Source organism: Mauremys reevesii, linkage group 2 (genome assembly GCF_016161935.1).
Source record: "Mauremys reevesii isolate NIE-2019 linkage group 2, ASM1616193v1, whole genome shotgun sequence".
In the NCBI taxonomy this organism is placed as follows: domain Eukaryota; kingdom Metazoa; phylum Chordata; order Testudines; family Geoemydidae; genus Mauremys; species Mauremys reevesii.
Genome location: NC_052624.1, coordinates 258,669,874 through 258,684,774, shown reverse-complemented (window position 1 = coordinate 258,684,774; position 14,901 = coordinate 258,669,874). Strand labels below are relative to the sequence as shown.

The 14,901-nt window shown below is 42.9% G+C and overlaps 1 protein-coding gene across 2 annotated transcripts in view; it reads left to right on the top strand.

Moving 5' to 3' along the window:
- The window catches only part of CSMD3 (CUB and Sushi multiple domains 3), a 1,158,685-nt gene that overhangs the window by 1,130,583 nt on the left and 13,201 nt on the right, over nt 1-14,901 (top strand). For both annotated transcript variants that reach the window (XM_039525141.1, XM_039525140.1), the window contains 3 exons: nt 5,342-5,521; nt 9,836-9,901; nt 14,698-14,856. In XM_039525141.1, coding sequence (XP_039381075.1) covers nt 5,342-5,521; nt 9,836-9,901; nt 14,698-14,856 — 405 coding nt within the window. The remainder of the gene's footprint in view (nt 1-5,341; nt 5,522-9,835; nt 9,902-14,697; nt 14,857-14,901) is intronic.

Sequence of the window (14,901 nt, the reverse complement as noted above, 5' to 3'; positions counted from 1 at the left end):
CTAGTGTCGATTTCTGGAGCGTTGCACTGTGGGTAGCTATCCCGTAGCTATCCCGTAGTTCCTGCAGTCTCCTCTGCCCATTGGAATTCTGGGCTGAGATCCCAATGCAAAAACAGTGTCGTGGGTGATTCTGGGTAAATGTTGTCACTCAATCCTTCCTCCAGGAAAGCAATGGCAGACAATCATTTCGCGCCCTTTTTCCCTGGATTGCCCTGGCAGACGCCATAGCATGGCAATCATGGAGCCCGTTTTGCCTTTTGTCACTGTCACCATATGTGTACTGGATGCTGCTGACAGACACAGTACTGCACTGCTATACAGCAGCATTCATTTGCCAGTCATATTGTACCGTCTACCAAGCCATTGTAAATTGGCAATGAAATGACGGTTATCAGTTGTTCTGTACCGTCTGCTGCTATCATGGGTGCCCCTGGCTGGCCTCGCTGAGGTCGGCCGGGGGTGCATAGGCAAAAATGGGAATGATCCCGTGGGTCATTCCCTTCCTATGTTTTGTCTAAAAATAGAGTCAGTCCTGCCTAGAATATGGGGCAAGTGTACTAGAGAACCAGAGAGCACAGCTGCTCCGTGTCAGAGCCCCAGAGATCCCGCAGAAATGATGAGCTGCATGCCATTCTAGGGGGTGCCCCTGCAACAACCCCACCCGTTGCTTCCCTCCTCCCCCAACCCTCCTGGGCTACCGTGGCAGTGTCCCCCCATTTGTGTGATGAAGTAATAAAGAATGCAGGAATAAGAAACACAGACTTTTTAGTGAGATAAAATGAGGGGGAGGAAGCCTCCAGCTGCTATGATAGTCCAGGCAGGACATTAAAGGGTAGGGGGGGAGAGGAGACCAGCCTTCCACTGCTATGATAGTCCAGCCAGTACAGAATCTTTTCTTTAGACATGACAGGGGGGGGCTGATGGAGCTCAGCCTCCAGTTGCTATGATGAGGACGGTTACCAGCCATTCTGTACCATCTGCTGGGAATGACCAGGAGTCATTCCTATTTTTACCCAGGCGCCCCCGGCCGACCTCACCGAGGCCGGCCAGGAGCACTCACGGGCTGATGACGAGAACGGATACCAGTCCTTTTGTACTGTACCATCTGCCACTGGGGAGGGGAGAGGAGGGGAGAGGATGCTGCTGTTTAGCTCTCCAGCACCCCGTCTACCAGCAGCATGCAGTAGACATAGGGTGACCTTGAAAAAAGGCGAGAAACGATTTTTCCCCTTTTCTTTCGGGGGGCGGGGGTGAAGGGTATAAATTGACGACATACACCCTGAAACACCCGGGAAAATGTTTTTGACCCTTCAGGCACTTAGAGCCCAGCCAAGAATGCAAATGCTTTTCAGAGACTGCGGGGACTGTGGGATAGCTGGAGTCCTCAGTACCCCCTCCCTCCCTCCATGAGCGTCCATTTGATTCTTTGGCTTTCTGTTACGCTTCTCACGCAGCACTGTGCTGAGTCCCTGCTGTGGCCTCTGTCTGGAGATTTTTTTAAAAAGCTTTGGCATTTCGTCTTCTGTAACGGAGCTGTGATAGAACAGATTTGCCTCCCCATACAGCGATCAGGTCTCCCGTACAGTCCATGCTGGAGCTCTTTTTGAATTTGGGACTGCATTGCCACCTGTGCTGATCAGAGCTCCACGCTGGGCAAACAGGAAATGAAATTCAAAAGTTCGTGGGGCTTTTCCTGTCTACCTGGCCAGTCAATCCGAGTTCAGATTGCTGTCCAGAGCGGTCACAATGGTGCACTGCGGGATACTGCCTGGAGGCCAATACCGTCGATTTGCGGCCACACTAACCCTAATCCGATATGGTAATACCGATTTCAGCGCTACTCCTCTCGTCGGGGAGGAGTACAGAAACCAGTTTAAAGAGCCCTTTATACCGATATAAAGGGCCTCGTTGTGTGGACGGGTGCAGCGTTAAATCGGTTTAACACTGCTAAAATCGGTTTAAATGCGTAGTGTAGACCAGGCCTTATCCTTGGATGGAAATAGTTTCCCATGATAAGTTTCATTAATTAACTTACATGTACTATATTATTGAAAAGTAGTGAACAATAATAAACTAAGTTTTGGGTTTTTTTTCTATTTCTATAACGGCTTGTAGAACTGTGAAAGATTAAAATCACATTTTATGCAATTTATCCATATTCATGTGATTTTAATCTTTCACAGTTCTACAAGCCATTATAGAAAAAGGAAAACCAAAGCTTCATTTATTATTATTTATAGCTGATCATATTCAATGCTTCTTTATCAGATAAAAGAGTAGGGATGAGAATGGGGCTGCAGGAAGGGTAGGGGGAAAGGAAAGGGGTCATGGTAAAACTCTGTGCAGCCCTAAATTGCACTGAGGATGGGCAGCCCTGAATCAGGGAGTAGCCTCCTCTGCACTCCATCCAAGTGGAATATAAAGGCCACTAGGTTTAGTCTGATATTTCAAAGCATATGCTCCAGTATTAAAAATAACAATTTGTTTGAATTGTTTTCCAAGTACCCAGTGCTGATACTTTCAAAAAATGGCACTGTGGTTAGTTTGTTATGGGAACAGTAATTAGTCATATCTGAAATAGAGAGAAAGTTCTTTCTAAGGCAGGGAAGCTGTTTCACTCCTAGGCAACTATCCATTTTAAGAGACATGCAAACCACTGTCTTGTAGTGCTGATTCATTGATACTGTAATGTCACAAGTAATGCCTTCCAGTTCTACAAACAGCCTGTAGACATGCCACCTGAGATGGTCATAAGTTATATCATAACTCATGACATAAGATAAACAGTATGAGAACTGCTCATTACATGGATGGGAGCACACAAGGTTGCTCTGTGATGTTGTGTTAGTGATCCAGTAGGTGACACTTCCCTCTGACTGCTGAATCAGTGTTCAACTGTGATGAAAGGTGACACTAAAGGTAATAATTGGAGATATACCAATCTCCTAGTACTGGAAGGGACCTTGAAAGGTCATTGAGTCCAGCCCCCTGCCTTTGCTAGCAGGACCAATTTTTTGCCCCAGATCCCTAAGTGGCCCCCCTCAAGGATTGAACTCACAGCCCTGGGTTTAGCAGGCCAATGCTCAAACCACTGAGCTATCCTTCCCCCCACTCTTTTTTTGAAGGTGCCATGTTTTGGATGTAGTGTAAAACTAATGTCTCAGACACCTGTACCAAGATGTTTTTCTCACAAGTAGGTTTATTAAGGGTCATTCTGGGTAATTTCTATCCTTGATAATTACAGTCTGTTATACCTAAAATTACTCCTTGTAACTTCAGGGTGACACATTATTTTTCTTTGAGTGATTGCACATGTCCATTCCACTTTGGGTGTTTGTGCACACCGTGTACTAGCAATAGGGATTTACCCCTTAGCATGCTCCCTGTGCTGTCTCAAGCTGCTGCGTATGAAGGGCAGAGCCATCCCCGACCTCTTTCAATTCCTTCTTACTTCCTGTGAAATTTATCGTAGAGTTCTACCTACCTACTGCAAGTGTTTCCCTCTTTCTTGGGATATGTCTTCACTACTAACGTTAAAGGGCTGCTGTGGCAGCAGCGCTTTAAAGTGGATGTGTAGTCGCAGCACCAGCGCCGGAGAGAGCTCTCCCAGGGTACATCTTCACTACCCGCCGTATCGGCAGGTAGCAATCGATTTCTCAGGGATCGATATATCGTGTCTCATCTAGACACGATATATTGATCCTCGAACGTGCTCCTGTCAACTCTGGAACTCCACCAACCCGAACGGCAGTAGTGGAGTCGACACGGGGAGCCGCGGACATCGATCCCGCGCCCTGAGGACGGTAGGTAATTCGATATAAGATACTTCGACTTCAGCTACGTTATTCACGTAGCTGAAGTTGCATATCTTAGATCGATTTTCCCCCGTAGTGTAGACCAGCCCCCAGTGTTTTTAAAAACCACCCCCACGAGGGGAGTAGCTCCCAGCGTTGGTGCACTGTCTACACTGCCACTTTACAGTGCTGAAACTTGCAGCACTAAGGAGGGTGTTTTTTCACACCACTGGCTACCGGTTTGTTACTTCATCTGTCAATTAAGTTAGCTTTTTTGGAAGCAATTACCTCTGCAAAGAAGGTAGGAGAATTGAGAGACCTGGTATCTGCCCCACAGTGTACAGTCGTCTACAAGATATCTCCGTCTTCATCCAAATTTCTCACCAAAGTGATTTCTCACTTCCAAATCAGTCAGGCAATATACTTACCAACTTTCTTCTCTAAGCCTCATGCTCATAAGGATGAGGAGAGACTCCACACATTGGATGCTAGGAGAGCATTAGCCTTTAACTTGGATAGGACTAAACTGTTTCAGTCTCCCTCCCAACCATTAACGGAGATTGCAGACAGGATGAAGTGTCTCCCAGTCTATGTAACTCCACCGAACAGGGTGCTAGCACATTCAGCAAGATCATACACAGCGTCTGTAGCCTTTCTAGCACAAGAGCCTATTCTGGATATTTATAGAGCTGTAACTTGGTGTTCAGTACATACTTTTCCTTTTCATTATGCCATCTCCGGAAGACAGGTCTGGAAGACAGGTCTGGAAGACAGGTAGTCCTTCAGTCATTATTCAGACTGTTCTCCCATCTCCAGATTGAACTGTTTGTAAGTTTCCTGAAATGGAATGACATGCAATCACTCAAAGTGTTAAAAATGGTTACTAACCTGTTTTGTAATTGTTGTTCTGTGAGATGTGTTGCACATGTCCATTTCACGACCCACAATCCTACCCCTCTATATCAGAGTCTGTCTAGTAAAAAAGAGCAGAGGCGGGGTTGTGAGCGGCTCTGCCTTTTATACCATGGCACAGTAGCACTATGCAGCAGTGGGTGAATGTGTTACCCTGATTGGTGCCACTGAGGGAAAATCTCAGCGGCTAGGGCATGCAAACAACTGAAGTGGAATGGACATGTGCAACACATCTCACAGAACAACAATTACAAAACAGGTTAGTAACCATTTTTCTTCATTTCCTGTTCTAAACTCTTATTTAGTTGCTGCTTTGTATTAAACAATTGTTGCAATTCATGCAATGGGTGGTTGCCTGTTACTGCTGTGTAAGGCAATCAGTACATATATATGGTGTTTGGGCCTTCCAGAAAATCTGCAAAGGTGGACTCTCAGACTCAATGGGCTGTCACACAGGATTAAAGGTCTGCTCATGAATATGCTTACAGGATTGGGCCCAGACAGAACATGTACATATACGTAATTATTGCTAATACATTTTGTTTAATTAACTACCTGTCAAAATGTTTGAGGTTGTTTTTTTCTGAAATATTTTTACTATTTCAACTAAAAAGTAACGTACAGTTTCTTTGTAGCACACAGCTGTAAACAACCAGAGACTCCAGTTCACGCTAATGTGGCTGGAATGGATCTTCCTTCACTTGGTTATACATTGATTTATACCTGTCAGTCAGGCTTCTTCCTAGCAGGAGGATCAGAACACAGAGTCTGTAGATCTGATGGCACATGGACTGGAAAAGTTCCAGTTTGTGAAGGTAACCCCTTCTGCTCCCCCACCCATCTCTCTGACTTTCAAATATTAAACTTTAAATTATCCCTTATTTGCTATTTAGTAACAATATATCTCATAATACATGTCTTTAAAATCTGTATATTACTTTATCTTTTTCTATATTTCATATAAAAGCATTATATATTTGTGGGTAAAGTATTCAAAAGCACCCACTTGACTTAGCACATACATCCTAGTAATTTTCATTAAGACTTAGGTCCCTAAGTCCTTTTTGAAAATGGGATTCAGACTCCTGAGTCACTTTGGGCTGTTTTGAAAATTGTACCCTATATCTATATACAAGACATATGGATTGTACAATAGGCTTGTGTATTGTTATATCAATTAGAACTCCAGACATGCAAGCCTAGAGGATCCACTTTCACTTCAGTCGATATTACCATAAGTATATGCCTTCCAAAACTGCAGAACTCACTGATATGCAGAGCTGATGTTGGGTTTTCTGGGATTATAAAACTTACTGTACAGGACAATGTTTGGGAGCAGGTGCTTTCCATATAAGAAGAAAAAGATGGCATGTTGAGAAATGAACATGAAAATTTAGCCTGCATTTATATTCAGAATTTAAGGGACGGCATGAAGAACAATTGAAGCTGAAGACCAAACCCTCTAATTCTTTGATATTTACAAAGCATAATAAAGAAATTCTGTACGATAGTGAAATCTGCCCATCCTATCTTGCTTCCTTATACCAAGAGGGATTAATGTAGGAACCAGCTCCTTTGGCTGGCCAGCTGCAGCCAGATTACATCCCTTTTGTGTTGTTCAGGTGCAGTCTTCCCTCCTCTCGAGCAGTGTAGCACATCGTGAAAGGGACATGGCTATGGATGTATCATGGAAGATGTAGTCTGGTCAGGGAGCCTGACCATAGGGGAGAATGGTGGCATTAGATACCCAAATTGCAGTTCCCACGAGACAATATGCCATCACAGGGAAAAGTAGTTTAATATTGAACAAACTCAAAACTAAGTGATTCGGGTCAGTACCACACATTGAAATTAAACATTTCAAATTGGGACTATATAAATGTTTTGTTTTGATCAAAAATTCCAAAATAAAATATTTTGCCATGTCAAAATTAAAAAATTCTGAACTTTTTGTTCCATGAATGTTTTTGATATTTCAACTTTTTGTCCTGATCTGTTGAAATATCACAGTTTCCCAAAGGATGGAAATTCCAATTTTCACTGAGCTCCTTAATAGAAAATATTATCAAGGTATTCCAGATAAAGTGTGGTGTTAATATTATCTTTGTGTGAAAGAAACCTCCTTGTAACCTTGGTGTGTTCTTCTTTTCCATTGTTTCTATTGTTTTACTTCAGGGTACTGAATTGAATACCTCTACCCATATTTGAAATGTGTTGATACTTTCCTTTGTAATTAAGGGACCCTTCAGGGTAACTGGAATTTGTTCCAAGAAATTTCTTCTGCTACTTTCAAAATAAACAACAGTAGTTGTTTTTACTTCCTGCTGGGGCTGGGTTAGGGTTAGAATTAGGGTTCACTACAGAGACAAGCTCAATGCCATCTTTCTCTGTGGTTGTCTCTAGTATTGGGAGGGGCATGGTCCTTGGGGATACACATTCTGTGGGTCCACTGAACCACAGCTCTGCATAAGGTGGCAGAAAGGAATACAGGTGATATTAAAGGCGATAATCTTTCTAGCAGCCATGCCCTCTCTCCAGTTTGGGGGGATAGGATTCTGTGTCCTCCCAGCTTCTTTTATCTACACTTTATGCAGAATAAGGTAATAGGGGTGGAGTACCTGAACCTAAAAAATCAGAATGGCACCCCTGTTTACACAGCAAACCAGGGTCTGTGCCCATAAGCAATAAGCCACTCCTCATCAGAGGGTGTAAGGGAGGTGTACTAACAACTTCAATATCATTAAAAGGCAGTAGATGAAACATTGACAGTTTATCTTCTTGCTTCTTTGCTTTCACCGGGAACATTTGATTGATTTTTTTTTCAAACCTTGGCAATTTTAAAACAAATTAATGGGTCAAAAGTGGTTAAAACTAAGCTTCTCACTTCTCGCTCTTCAGTATTACAGGAAGATGAGAAGAGGGAGCAATGTCTTCAAAATTATTAACTCTTATTCGAATGAAATATAGCATACCCTGAGGAACCGTTCTGATTTTACCTATTACAGAGAGAAAGATGAAAAGCCATGTTCCTCGCACAGGGGGAAGTAGTTAGAAGAAAAGCACTATGTTCTCGTGTTCCTCCCGATGGAAATGAAAATAATTTTTTTCAAAAATGACTGAATCATTGACTTAAAGGGAACAAAGAATTGAGTCCCTTTCATCTGTCTAAGGGAGATCAAAGATATAAAAGGAATCTCAGTACTAAAGATCCATGTGTCCATTGTACAGAAGGTCTGCTTCCAATACAATGGATTCAACGCTTCATTCCAGAAAACCAGAACTTTTGGGCAGTGCCATCACATAAAAGACAGTTAGCATGAATCAGGTTCAAGTTGGAAGGGGATAATTCCATTTGACTAATTCAAGGAATCTGATTAGTCCTATATCAAATTTTAAATTGTATTATGCAAATACATCCTGGTTGTCTACTGAAGGTCTCTGAACATCCTCTGATGTACACCTCTACCCCGATATAATACGGTCCTCGGGAGACAAAAAATCTCACTGTGTTATAGGTGAGACCGTGTTATATCAAACTTGCTTTGCCCTCCCGCCCCGTTCCTTGTTCCCTGACTACCCCCTCCAGAGACCCCCATCCCTAATCACCCCCAGGATCCCACCCCCTACCCAACCCACCCTGTCCCCTGACTGCTCCGACCGCTATTCACCCCTCCCCACCCCCTGACAGGCACTCAACAGCAGCGGCGGGAAGCGGAGCAGCCCAGCCCCAGTCCATTCCACCCTGCCAGCTCCCAGCCACAGCGCTTCGCTTTCTGCCTTCAGCGAGTGCAGGGAGGTTGGGGAAAGGATACTCCCCCGCACTCACCTGTGGTGGGAAGCGGAGCGATGCGGCCCCAGCCTGCTCTGCTTTCCTTGCCCCGGCCCCAGCCATGTCGCTGGGGGGCGGTTGGGGAAAGGTCCTGCATTGACCTGCGGCGGGAAGTGGAGCGCAACGGCTGTGAGCTGGCAGAGTGGAGCTGGCTGTGGCTGGGATGCTCCGCTTCCCACCACCGGTGAGTGCGGGGAGGTTGGGAAAGGATGGCCTCCACACTCACCGGTGGCGGGAAGCGGAGCGACGCAGCCCCAGCCCACTCCACTCTGCCAGCTCCCAGCCATGGTGCTCCGCTTCCTGTCGTTGGTGAGTGCAGGGAGGTTGGGGAAAGGATACTCCCCTGCACTCACGGCAGGAAGCGGAGCAATGCGGCCCCAGCCTGCTCCACTTTCCTTACCCTGGCCCCAGCCAGGTTGCTGGGGTCCTGCACTGACCTGTGGCAGGAAGTGGAGTGCCATGGCTGGGAGCTGGTGGAGTGGAGCTGGCTGTGGCTGGGATGCTCTGCTTCCTGCTGCCGGTGAGTGTGGGGAGGTTGGGGAAAGGACGCCCTCAGCATTCACTGGTGGCGGGAAGCGGAGCGACGTGGCCCCAGCCCATTCCACTTTGCCACCTCCCAGCTATGGCGCTCCGCTTTCTGCTGCCGGTGAGTGCAGGGAGGTTGGGGAAAAGACGCCCCTCTGTACTTACCTGCGGCAGGAAGCGGAGTTCTGCGGCTGGGAGCTGGCGGAGTGGAATGGGCTGGGACCAGGCTGCTCCGCTTCTGCCACTGCTGGTGAGTGCGGGAGGGGGGGATCCCTTCCCCCAAGCTCCCTCCCCCGAGTGACATGGCTGGGGCCGGGGCGAGGGAAGCAGAGTGGACTGCTCCCGGCCCCCCGCTAATCCCCTGGGCCATTCTGGGACTGCAGGGCCCCCAAAAGTGCCCTCCCACAGCTCCTGCCCCCCAGACCCTGGTGGGGGGAGCCCCTGACCGCCACTGTGACCCTCTGCCCCTTATCAAACCCCTCAGTCCCGGCCTGGTCCGACACCCTTAACACGCTGCTCAGAGCAGCACGTCAGAGCTTTACTGTGTTGTATGTGAACCCACGTTATGTCGGGTCACATTATATCGGGGTAGAGGTGTATGTCTGTTTTTTTCCTCTTCGGTGATATAAATGTACATCCCAGCCCCATTAAGGTGGTACTGTGTGTTAAGGAATTAATAGAATTTTAAAAACCTGAGTGATTTAAGAGCACATGTCCCACTGAATGTTTTCAGATGATTACTTGTTGTCCATCTTTTTGTTGTTCTTTCCAACAGCTGGATCAAAAATATTGGTGAAAGACCCTAGACCAGCTTTGGGAACACCGAGTCCTAAACTAAGTGGTGAGTACCTTGACTTTATTCCAATGGCCCAATACTCTATTGCCTGGTACCTCATGCCTCAGTGCGGTGGTTGAAAATGATACCAAACAAATAGCACTGTTTCAGACTCATTTGGTACTGGCATAAATGATTTCACAGGCAAAGGACTGTGGCTGAATCTAACTCTTGGCAGGTAAATATTGATCCTTAAATTGATTTATGCTAAACAAAGCTCTTCAGTAACCATAGTCCAATCTCTCAATAGTGCACAGACATCAAAGTAGTTGGTAAGTGCACTTATGAAACCATGTGTTTTCAAAAGTCCATGGTGATAGCTTGCTACTTACTTCTCTAAATATTGAATATAGTTTGGTTGCTGTTAACCATCCTCTCTTGTATTTTACTCGTGATTTTTTTGCATGTGGGTTTGGTTCATGGACATTTGGAGTCTATTTTTATCAAAGAGAGGAAGTTCCTATCTGTGTAGCTTATCAAAAAGAAGTCAGAGATGTGACTTTATTGCAGTGTATCTGTACCTTCACAAGTTTCAAATACCAGGTACTAAAGGGCTCTTTAATCAAGCCAAAAAAGGCATAATGAGAACCAATCACTGGAAACTTGAAGCCATATAAATTCAAATTAGAAGTGTCACAATTCTTTAACAAGTGAGAGTGATTAACCACTGGAACAAACTATCCTGGAGGAAGTGGTGGATTCCCCATTTTCTGATGTCTTCAAATAAAATCTGCATGCCTTTCTGGAACATGCTTTAGCCAAACACAAATTCTTGGATCAATGCAGGGGTAATTTGGTGAAATGTAATGTCCTGGAATATACAGGAGGTTAGACTAGGTGATCTAATGGTTCATTTTGGCCTTAAATTCTATGAAACTATGAATCTTAAGCACTGAGTCTGATTTAGGATTAGCTAACCTCAACCTCTGTGCATGTGCAAAGTCCCACTGACTTCAGCAGTCAGACTGGTTGGTGTACACTAGCTCATCCACAGAATCAGTAATGTAAACTTCAAAGAATTTTGTTTCATTTGTGTCTCTGTATTTGAAATAAATCAGTACAAATCTAATACAGAAATTCAAGTAGCTATAGAATTGTTCATTGCCGGCTTTTGTATTTTACGCTATTAAAATGTTGTTTGTTTTTTTACATTCAAAACAAATGAACAAAACATATGTGATTTCTCTTTCAGTATAACAAGCCCCTCTGTCCCGATGTCTCACTCTGTACTGAAAAACATATTTGTATTCTGTTTGCAGACTTTAGCAATGATAAAGGCAATTATGTTAAAATAAGAAATTTGTTCTTCTATATCACATATATCCATATTTGCATGTCCATATTTTTTTAGTATTATGTAAGGCTGATAAGTATAGTAAGACCTGAGGACCTTTGTTAGAGATGTGTAGAGAACATGGGACATAAAGATATTTTAAAACTTAACAAAGCTCTCCTCTATCTGAAGTTTCTTTTGGAAAAATGTACTATTTTGTCCAGAAAGTAGTTTACTTTACTGGACTCTAATGAAGAGCTGAGCAATTCTTCAGAGTTAGCTTCACAAAGGAGTTGACAGGGGATAGGAATGAACCAACTGGTGCTGGTTTGCTTTGAAGGTGGTGGTTGACAAAAATAAAACAAAACAAAAAATGCTCCTGCTCCCTGCTTGCTAAAGATGTCCTGGGATTGGCTTGGTGGGAGTATGTGAGCTGGTGTGCAAACAACCTCAACCAGTACTGGCTGAAATTTAACTAACATGGATTGGGATTTGATAATGTAGATACAGTCAAACTGGAATACTTGGGTGGTTGGAGTCAAACATTCCTCACATTTTCCCCTTTACTGTAAAATATATACTGCAATATGCACTTTAAACATACCCACATTCATGAGCATAATACCTGAAGTTCTCCAAATTACAGTAGTTTTCTCTGTGGGCCTCATCCTACAAACAAGTTGTTATGTGAAAATACTCAAGTTACTAATATTGGGCCCACTTTGCAAATTAAAGCTGGTTCTTTAACTTTAGAATCCAAGTCCCGGATCCTGAAACCATTTATTCACTTCAGTGTAACTACTCTTCTAAGTAAAGGATATAAGTCTAAATCTGTGTGCATGCATAAAGGTCCAATCCAGGAAACCACTCAGTTCAAGCACCTAAAAAAGCAGATATATGAACACCTGAATCAGCACTCTTAAATGAGTACTGAGGTACCTAAATACAGATTTATATCTCTCTCTTTAGACACCGAAATGTAAATGTTGGCTACATTATTAGAACCTTAACTTTTGTATTTCTTTATTTTTTATTATTTTAGACCCAGATCATGAGTAAGCATCTGCTAGCATGGACCCCTGAGCACATTTAGAGTTGCATTGCTTGCTCACTGGCATAGGAGTCCACACTAGCACATCTCACGTCAGGGTTGGTTAATCTTGATGTTAATGTAAGATTTAGTGTTTAAATATACACTTTCAAGTCCGACAGCATTATCAGTACTTCTCAGTTTCACATGTTATGTACATTTGTTATTTATCTGAAGCTCTGGTCTTTTTAAAACATTATGAATACATTAGAGATGGTTTGCCCCTTTGCCCAATAGGTTTCACCAAAGTTTCCAGGTTGTTTCCAGTAGAAGGAGAAAATAATTGTATGAGTCTGTTATTTCTTTGGTGCAGTCCTGTTTATTTTCTAAAGCATGTGCACAAAGTCCTCTTTCCCTAAACACAGTAAGATCAAGTACCAATGGGGAGTTTCCTTGTTCACAATTCAAATCTTGCCTTTCCAGCCAGTCCTGTGCTCCAAGGATCTCTCTCTCTTCCAACACACAACTGATTGTCTGCCTTTCTTGTTTCTTTCTGCCTTTGACAGGTACACAGACAAACATAGCTGCAGTCAGTCAGTTCCGAAGCCCCTGCATTCACAATCAGCATCCAGGGAAACTCCTCTTATTCTCTCTGAGTTAGTTATTGCTCAGACCTTCCCATGAAACCCAGTGCCTTGGCCAGTGGCTTCTGTTGTTTCGCCTATCTTACTCCATAAAGGATCATAATTGCTTTTTCCATTTTGCATGCCTACCGGCTAGCTTTAATGGTGTCGTGATAGTCTAGATATCAAAAGCATGCTTGCTGGGAGCCATTAACACCTTTTGGCATAAAAAAAGAATTACGTTCCATTTGATAAATAAGGCCATTACATGTTTGGCTACTGTTAGAGACATCAACATCCATTCTTTGATATTGCTAGAGGATTTAATTAATCTAGTAATTCCAGCATATATATGTAGGTGTGTATTTGCAGAGGGCAGATCTTCGTAGTGAGTACTGTGAAAAGACCTTTGCATATAGTTCCAGTATTTTTGTGTTTTGTGGCAAGAAAAATTACATGGGGCATACTTGCTGCTGGTTAGTGGTGACTCCAGTATTCATGACGTTAGCTACAGATTTATATAGTCTTTGGTTTCCCGTAAAAACTATTTATATTGAATGACTCTCTGATATTCTGCCAAATTTCTTCCCTACCTTCTGACCATTAGATTTGTAATTCAGCTTCCCATTTATCTTCTGTCTCCAGTATCAGTGGGTACTTAACTCAAATGAAACTTTACTTATTTTTCCTTGTATAGCTTCTTATGTGTATTAAATATCCTGAAGTGTGAGACAGTGTTTCCTGCTGGACAGAGCACTACACTGGGAATAAAGAGACCCAGGTTCTCTTCCCAGCTCTGCCACTGGCCTGCTCGGTGACCTTGGCAAGTCACTGTACCTGTCTGTGCCTCCCTTTTCCCATCTGTAAAGTGGAGATAATGACACTGGCCTCCTTTGCAAGGCACTTTGAGATCACTTTGTTTGACCAATCTGGGGCTGAATATTGAATCTGATAAATCTGAGTTGGTGAGTGTCTTGAGCCATCATAAAGTACTCCAGCTTATAATGAATAAATGATATCTCCACCATGGTAAGCTTTATGGGAATGTCTGCAGAGAACCAAATGAAGCTGCTAAATCATTTTCTGTGTTTGAGTGTTATGTTGGTATGTAAATATATTTACTGAAAATGAGCCATTTTACAATTGGGTGCATATGAAAGGCTCATTAGTATAGATATAAATCAGAGTGATTCATTCCCTCTTTCCTCCAGGATCTCTTCAGTATTTTGTGCATAGGATGTGACTTCTTTTTTGCTCTTGATAAAACTTACATTGGTTTTGTTTGAGCATTTAGTGATAAGAGAAATCTTCTTAAGTAAATTTCCCATTAAGAGTAAGAGTTTGGTTCCTATATCCATCTTTGTAATTTCAATGTGACCTGATAAAAAGAGACATTTTTACCAAGGTACAGTATCATTTGAATATGTGTCAAATGATTTTTAATATTTAAAGAATGAGATTCATGCACACACATTTAATACTAGATACATGATCTCTGTGTATGCTGGAATGGAAAACCTTGGTACTGAGTGAAATTTGGTCTTTTAGATACAGTCATTAAATTTATACTTTGTGCAGTTAATTTTGTATTACAATAGGTCAAGTGGAGGTTTACATGTGGATAGGTTCTTATGTATCATCATTACTGTATATCATCCACATGCATGTTTACTTTATCGATGATTATCCCAGTTTTAGTGCCTTCTGTGAGAGGATATAGACTAATAATCATAGCCAGTGGCTCAAGTGAGATATAAAATCAGAGGGAAGAGAAACGAAAATGTTCATATTTTGTCACGCATTTGGTTAGAGGTCTGTGACTTTGTATATGCTAAATATTGCAATCCACATTAATATGTGTTTCATATCTCTACAGTTCCTGATGATGTATTTGCCCAAAATTATATATGGAAAGGATCTTACAATTATAAAGGCAAGAAACAGCCCATGACTTTGACAGTGAACAGTTTCAATGCATCATCGGGGAGAGTAAATGCCACACTCACTAATAGTAATATGGAACTGCTACTTTCAGGTACCACATCATAAAAGCTCATTAAAATTTCTTATTTTCACTTCT